The sequence below is a fragment of the Lotus japonicus genome, chromosome 4, assembly GCF_012489685.1.
Source record: "Lotus japonicus ecotype B-129 chromosome 4, LjGifu_v1.2".
Lineage (NCBI taxonomy): Eukaryota > Viridiplantae > Streptophyta > Magnoliopsida > Fabales > Fabaceae > Lotus > Lotus japonicus.
Genome location: NC_080044.1, coordinates 81,122,327 through 81,130,326, shown reverse-complemented (window position 1 = coordinate 81,130,326; position 8,000 = coordinate 81,122,327). Strand labels below are relative to the sequence as shown.

Below are 8,000 nucleotides of genomic sequence, written 5' to 3'. Positions count from 1 at the left end.
TAAACGCTTAATTAAGCTATTATTGACATTTTTTTTTGTTTATTGGGAGGGGCTTGGCCCAAGATTGACATTAAATTTTTTATTTGCTGTTAAACTGTTGATTTATTGCTATTTGTGACTGATCCATTACCATTTTAGTCATCAATATAATATAAGGGTAAATTCTGTGGTATCCTGAATTTTTTTTGGGTGTGGTACCCGAACTAGGTAATTTAATAGATTATTATCATATTATTCAAGGTAAATACTACATCTTTAGATTTTACTTCACTTATCAATTGACTTTATCTCATGAAATTCATTTCTTAATGAAAAATGGACGAGTGGTGGAAACGAATGATGGTGTTGGAGATGCGCGTAAAATGATCATGGTTAATGGATGAACAAAGCTCAGAAAACACAACTAGCGTATCTCATGTACTTTAGAATGGAACACTGCATTACTATAATATAACAAAATCAAAATTTTAATCGATAAATGAGTCTTTATTATTGAACCAACTCATTTTGGGTACCACACCCTAATCCGGCTTAAGGTACACGGGAAGCACCTCATATAAGTTATACTTAATATGATTTGATTGCTTCAAAAAAAATTCCCTTTTAGTTGGCATTATTTTAGCCTTAATTATCTCTCTTGTGTAGTAACAAACCAAAAAATCATCTAATATGAGGCTCAAACAATCCTTGTAACTCACGTCACTACCTTTGATTTCTGACAATCTCTGTTTCCTTTGTTTCTGTTCTGTTCTGTTCTGGAAGATGAGGCTCTTGAAGGTTGCCACCTGCAATCTCAACCAATGGGCTATGGACTTCGACTGCAACACCAAGCAAATCAAACACTCCATAGCTAATGCCAAACAAGCCGGCGCTGCCATCAGGCTCGGACCCGAGCTCGAGATTCCCGGTTATGGCTGCGAAGATCACTTCCTCGAGCTCGATACTGTTAACCATTCGTGAGTTTCTTCCTTCTTTCGTTTTTTAACATGGGGTGATCTTATCTTAGTTTCTCTCTTCTTTCGTTTTTTCGTTGCAGATGGGAATGCTTGAAAGATATCTTGCTTGGTGATTGGACTGATGGCATAGTGTGTAGCATTGGCATGCCTGTTATCAAAGGCTCTGAGAGGTACAATTGTCAAGTTTTTTGTTTGAATAGAAGGATTATCATGATACGGCCAAAGATGTGGCTTGCAAATGATGGCAATTATAGAGAGCTTCGATGGTTTACTGCATGGAAGCAAAGGGATGAGCTTGTGGATTTTCAGCTGCCTAGTGAAGTATCTGAGGCATTAGGCCAAAAGTATGTTCCATTTGGTTATGGCTTTGTCAAGTTTCAAGACACGTAAGTTCCAACATCTCACTCTATGCTTCACTTAACTCCTCAACTAATTGAATAATTACACTCATCATTTGAAGTTAAGGTACATCGTTGGTTAATCACTATACATCTTCAATCATTATTCTTTTTTAAAGTTGAGATACTCATCTTCATTTCATCCATGAAGCAATCATGTGAGTGTGACTGGCATGCTTACCCATGCTTTCATACGCTTGAGAATGAGAACTAGTGTGTTCCAAATATTGTGTGTGCATGTGTTCAATTTATTTTTTAGGGCCTTACTACTTGAAGTCATATATTTATCGATCGCTGAATGTAGAGCATTTTCCCCTTCTTAGAGCTATTGCGGCTGAAGTTTGTGAAGAGCTTTTTGTTCCAACTCCCCCTCATTCTGAGCTTGCATTGAATGGGGTTGAAGTGTTCATGAATGCAAGTGGAAGTCACCACCAACTTAGAAAGCTTGATCTTCGTCTTCGTGCTATTATAGGTGCCACTCATACTCGTGGAGGTGTTTACATGTATAGCAATCACCAAGGATGTGATGGGGGTCGCCTTTACTATGGTATAAGAAAATTCTCTATTTATCCTTTTCACATTATTGTCCTTTTTCATGTTCTAGAGAGCAAAATAAAAGTAGCATTCTGGAAGTTGGATACGGACATTTTAACTTCCATATAGCTTGTTTAGATGTCAATTATGTATGATTTTTTCATCTGTCTAAAAGTTTTCTTGCGTTTGATTTTATTCGTGACAGATGGTTGTGCCACTGTTGTGGTAAATGGAGATGTTGTTGCTCAGGGTTCACAATTTTCTTTAAAGGATGTTGAGGTTGTGGTTTCTCAGATAGATCTAGATGTGGTATGCATAAGTTTCATATTTCAATTCATGCAAGGGCATTTCAACCATCAATGATTTACATTGGATTTGGTTCCTTTACCCATTTGTTGTTGTTAGGTTGCAAGCCTCAGAGGATCTATAAGTAGCTTCCAAGAGCAAGCAAGTTGTAAAACCAAGGTTCCTTCAGTCGAAGTACCACACAGTCTATGTCTTCCTTTTAACCTTAAAATTCCCCTTTCTGCTCCACTTAAGGTTAGTCTATTATCATTTTGAGTTACAATTTTCAGGTAGCTAAAAGAAATTAGCTTTAGTGGTATACATAAATTGATGAAGGCTTGAATTGTGCACGTTAAAAGTATCTGGTCCCTATCTTTTGTTCCATGCCAAAATGTGAATCCAATGATTATTCATGACAGATAAAATATCACTCTCCTGAGGAGGAAATAGCATATGGTCCTGCCTGCTGGTTATGGGACTATTTAAGAAGAAGTGGAGCATCTGGTTTTCTGCTTCCTCTTTCTGGTGGAGCAGACAGTTCCTCTGTTGCTGCAATTGTTGGGTGCATGTGTCAGCTGGTTGTGAAAGGTGAGCTCAACTGCGATCGCAAGTGCTGTAGATTCTGTTTTACCTTTTTAAATTTCTATCTCAGTATTTGGAAGCCCCATATGGAATTAGGGATGCTTGTTTCAGAGTAACAAATAGTTCAACTGACTACTAGTATTTTCTCTATAAAGATATCAGGAAAGAGTAGTGAAGAGGTCATATATAATTGACTGACTGCTGCATTGATTGGAAATTTGGACCGGAACATTCATATTTCCTTTCTCAAAAGTCCTGCAAAATTGATTGAATATAGAACGCGGTGTCGTTTTCTTAGTTCAGAGTGTTAATCTTCTTGCAAAGAAGTAAAATCATGGACAATAGTAAAATTGAGACAGACCATCTTCTCTTTTTCTTTTCATCTTTTCAACGTGGCAGAGGTGGAATAGGCTGCAGTGTTTGTCCTTAGTCCTTACAAATCTAAATCTTGCAGTTCATATATCATTATCTAGTGATTCATATTTGCCTGCAGATATTGCCAATGGGGATGAACAAGTCAAAGCTGATGCAATACGAATTGGAAACTATAAAGATGGACAGTATCCTACTGACAGTAGAGAATTTGCTAAACGGATATTCTATACTGTGTATATGGGAACTGAAAACAGGTAAATTGGCTATTATGTATGGTTTTGTTACTAATTTATTTTACTGCAGAGCCCCCAGTTAATCTTATATAACTGTGGCATTGAACAAAGCTGATTGTTTTTATTGTTGAAAGTTGAAACACATTAGTCATATTGCATAAGTTTTACCTGTATGCTTTATGGATTTCGTTTTCTAAAACTAGTATCTCGAAATGTTTGTGGTTTTTATAATCCTGGTTAATTAACTTATTGCTAATATTCAATTAATACATGTCACTATGTGTTTGTATGGGGTTGAGAGGATGTTTTTTGGAACTTCAGACAAACAGAACAAATATATTTTGGTGCAGTATAAAGCTTAGATCCTGGAAGACTGTACACATTTAAAAAACTTCATCCTTGAATGCCAGGATTTGTTGTTCTGTGTCAAGAAATCCTTTCATTGTATCAATCAGTTTATGTTCAAGAAGAATGATACAGTAAAATATATTACTTGAATTCAAATAAAAAGTTACTCTTATCAAATGTTATGAGGCACTAAAAAATATATCTTTGCAGTTCAGAAATGACAAGGTTGCGGGCCAAGGTACTGGCTGATGAAATTGGTTCCTGGCACCTTAATGTTGACATTGATGGAGTTGTAACTGCTTTTTTGTCATTGTTTCAAACACTCACGGGAAAGCGACCACGCTATAAGGTAAATGAAGCACAGACTTTGAATTATTTCAATAATAAATGGAAATTACATGAACTCCATAATCTATGATGTGGTCTTGGGTTTATCCAAGGAGTACTTCAATATTGTAACAAAGAATAGCATTTGAATTCTAAACAAGTCATACATAGATTATAGATATCTCTATCAGTACTTCAGATTAGTGAAAAAAACTGCCTAGTTTCTTTATGGGAAATCTCACTTTTTCTTTTAAGAGTAAAGATTGTAAGTATCTTTTATATATATATATATATATATATATATATATATTTCTGTCTCATTGTAGTCTCAAATAATTCCTTTGTATTGTTGTGTTAATGCAGGTAGATGGTGGATCTAATGTTGAGAATTTAAGCTTGCAGAACATTCAAGCTCGAATCAGAATGGTGCTAGCTTTCATGTTAGCGTCACTCTTGCCTTGGGTTCACAACAAACCTGGCTTTTATCTTGTTTTGGGAAGCTCCAATGTGGATGAAGGGTTACGTGGTTACTTGACAAAGGTATCTATATGTAGCTTTAATTTCTGGCTTTCTTTCGGTCTGATTAATATAAGAAAATGTTTTCTATTTTCATTTCTTATTTTCACTAATACAGTCACCTTGTTTCTTGTTTAAAAAGATTTGTACGAGAAATGGCGAAAACTGCTAAATCTTTGAAAATAGGAAATAATGTGAAAACCATGTTTTATTTTTGTAATTATGGGTGAAAATAGGAAATTGAAACAGAAAATGTATCTCATGAATATGCTTGTAGTTTGTCAATTAATTTCTCTACTTTTTCATGTTTGTGGTCCATTACACCCTAGTTTACAAAGTTTATCCCTCCTTATAGTACGATTGCAGCTCAGCAGATATAAATCCTATTGGCAGTATAAGTAAGCTGGACCTTCGGGCATTCCTGCGATGGGCAGCCGTCCATCTTGGTTACTCATCTTTGGCAGATGTTGAGGCAGCTGCACCCACAGCTGAACTGGAGCCTATTCGTTCTAACTACAGTCAGGTAATCTTATGTTCTGTTATACTTTTCAGTATGTCCTTGAATCTCTTGATTGAATTCAATTGTATTGTACTCCTTCATCACAGCCCTTCTAGTTTTTGCTTGTTTTGTATTTGATATTTTTGCAACTCCTTTTTTCTGCTCTAGGTTTTATCTATATGCATTAGCAATTGTTTATAATCATTTTTCAAAATATATTATCCAATACCTCATTCTTTGTTGAACAGCTTGATGAAGTAGATATGGGAATGACTTACGAGGAACTATCAGTTTATGGAAGACTACGGAAAATTTTTAGATGTGGTCCAGTTTCTATGTTTCAGGTATATCTCATGTTTCTCCATCTTATTTATTTATGTCTTCTTTAACTATTCCCATCAGGTTGATTTCTGAATCACCATGTTTCCAATTAATATGGAAAGCTTAGCAGAAAGAATAGTTGATCTACTTGTCATGATGGACTCAAAAGAAATAATCTTTTTGCATTTACTTGTCCATTTCATAGTTTAGCTTAACCTGTTGTTTTTGTAATTTACTGTTGCAGAATCTATGCTACAGGTGGGGTACAAAATTGGCTCCATCACAAATTGCTGAGACAGTAAAACACTTCTTCAAGTATTATTCTATCAATCGACACAAGATGACTGTCATGACACCTTCCTATCATGCTGAGGTATGTACTCATTATGATCTGCATGTTTGGAAATTCTTCCACGTGCAGAATCAATTCTGGAGAGAAGCTTGAGTAGCTTTTAGGTTTTACAATTGATCCAAACATGTTATTGTTCTCATATATATTTTGATTGGCTAATGAAAGTTTCCAATATTTCACTCGATATGCAGAGCTATTCACCAGATGATACCAGGTTTGATCTTCGCCAGTTTCTCTATAATGCAAGATGGCCATACCAGTTTCAGAAAATTGATGAACTCGTTCGTGAGATGGATGTGAAAGATGTTCAACACTCTCAAGAGCATGATGAGGTAGTGGTAGCTGCATCAGCTGGTGTTGGTGGGATGGGAGTGGCTGCAGCAGGTTCAGGCAATCCCAATGTTGGATTGTAATTGAAATTAACCTCCCTTAAGAAATAAGTTATAGATTTGCATGTGAGGACTGCAAATTCTGGTCCACACAAAGATCTAGATTCCTTCATTTTTTAGCACTAATGTCACTAATTAAACGCGGCATCGAGTTAGAGAAAGGTGAGCATTTGATTGAAAGCAACTTGCTTAGGTTAGGGAGTCTAATAAATACAAAGATTTGCCACAACTGCATTGAAGTAAGAGCAAATTCAGATTAATTTCTTTTCTTTATTTGTATCTGGTAAAAAAATCTAATTGTTTATAAATTAGTACCTCATCCATCTTGTGCTGATTCAGCAGCTGATGGTAAAAATGTTGTTTCTCTGAAACTTTGGAGAAATTGGAAGCAGGTGTCTTGTCCTGTGTCATGGAATTACCCAATGCTATAAGTTAAATGTCATTTCACTAACACCGCAGTATTTAACAGGCCACACTCACTTGTATTGTATGGATGATTCTGGCCTGGGTTTGTTCCACATTGACGGGAAGAACAGCAGCAGCAACCATGGCTGTAACCGTGGTGAGTGGTGTTAGTGGTGAATATAATAGAAATAGACATGTTAGGAGGAGGTGCAGTTTGCGTTTGTGGAGTGCCATTGTGATTTGCAGAACCGAAATAACAGAAAAGTAACTGAAATTATTATATTATAACTGAAAACAAGATGAAGAAGAAGAAAACAAAGCAAATGGAATCCATTAAGTTGCTGGCAGTGTTGACCTGAGTTTTGGTTCTATACGAATTGATTTTTCGATGAAGCAGAGGACTTTGGTGTGTCTTGTTGTTTGGGTATAGAGTGGAATATGAGAGGGAGGAAGAAAATTTTGGATTAGTTAACAAATGACATTAATCAAAATGCACTAAAGAGTAAGATGAGCCTATTAAATTTACACATTCTATTTCAAGGAGGGTTATGACATTAAATTTTTTATTTGCTGTCAAATTATTGATTCATTGCTATTTCCGGTCCATTTCCATTTTAGTCATCAATACTAGCAGAATTACACGTGCCCTACACGGGTGACTTTTGTTATTTACAATTTAAATTTCGTGTAACGTTATGTTTTGTATTTTTTAAGTAAATATATTTTAACAATTGTTTCAATTATATGTTCTTAATAATGATAATTGTGTATTAATTTACCATAATTTTTTACTTATAATTTTTTAATTATTTAAATATGAAAAAAAATTAAAATTTTAAATTATAAGACTTAAATTCACTCAAATTTTTTTATATACATTAAATCAGTATTTTTAATTTTTTAATACATGTTTAATGATTAATATTTGATTGATTATTTTTCATATCAATGTTTCTATTTATAATAACAGTAACAATAATAATAATAATAATATATATGTTGATTCAAAATGTTAATTTCGAAGAGAAATCAATATGTAACAACAAAATAAAACCCCACTAATAATAAAACTCAAATCAAATCATAGGAAAAAATCATCAGATTAATTAAACCAAAATAATAGATAATTTACGAAAATTATTTAGATTCAAAGGCTTGTCTTATTTTTGAATAAAGTCTCACGTGACTATTACTTTTAAGTTTGAACTCGTACCATTTTTTTGTCTTTGACTCTTCGATCATACTTTTGGTAACCACCGCCTACCAGGGACGACGGAGGGAAAATTCATTTTATCAATCCAAGCAAATAAATTGAAGGATTTTTGTCTTTCTCCTTCATGAATTAAAAAAGGGGGTGAAACAATATATAATGGTAAATCGAAATGTATCGGGTTAGTTTTCAGTTCCCATGTTCAAAATCGAATCGATCCAAACCAAATCGAAAGTATTTATTTATTCAAATATTGTATTGTATAGACTT

The 8,000-nt window shown here is 34.5% G+C and overlaps 1 protein-coding gene across 1 annotated transcript; it reads left to right on the top strand.

The window, feature by feature from the left end:
• The first annotated feature begins 663 nt into the window (after positions 1-663).
• On the top strand, positions 664-6,511 carry LOC130713505 (glutamine-dependent NAD(+) synthetase-like). Its single transcript, XM_057563272.1, has 13 exons — positions 664-956; positions 1,037-1,342; positions 1,678-1,901; positions 2,094-2,197; positions 2,294-2,428; positions 2,593-2,761; positions 3,249-3,384; positions 3,922-4,060; positions 4,402-4,578; positions 4,910-5,077; positions 5,302-5,397; positions 5,619-5,747; positions 5,918-6,511. The coding sequence occupies exons 1-13, from the start codon at positions 763-765 to the stop codon at positions 6,137-6,139; spliced, it is 2,199 nt and encodes a 732-aa protein (XP_057419255.1). The 5' UTR covers positions 664-762; the 3' UTR covers positions 6,140-6,511.
• The last annotated feature ends 1,489 nt before the right edge of the window (positions 6,512-8,000 follow it).

Coding starts and splice junctions, on each gene's coding strand:
- LOC130713505 (XM_057563272.1), top strand. CDS start 763: ATGAGGCTCTTGAAGGTTGCCACCTGCAATCTCAACCAATGGGCTATG. Junction 1,343..1,677: donor TTTGTCAAGTTTCAAGACAC/GTAAGTTCCAAC, acceptor TCCCCTTCTTAG/AGCTATTGCGGCTGAAGTTT. Junction 2,429..2,592: donor CCCTTTCTGCTCCACTTAAG/GTTAGTCTATTA, acceptor TATTCATGACAG/ATAAAATATCACTCTCCTGA.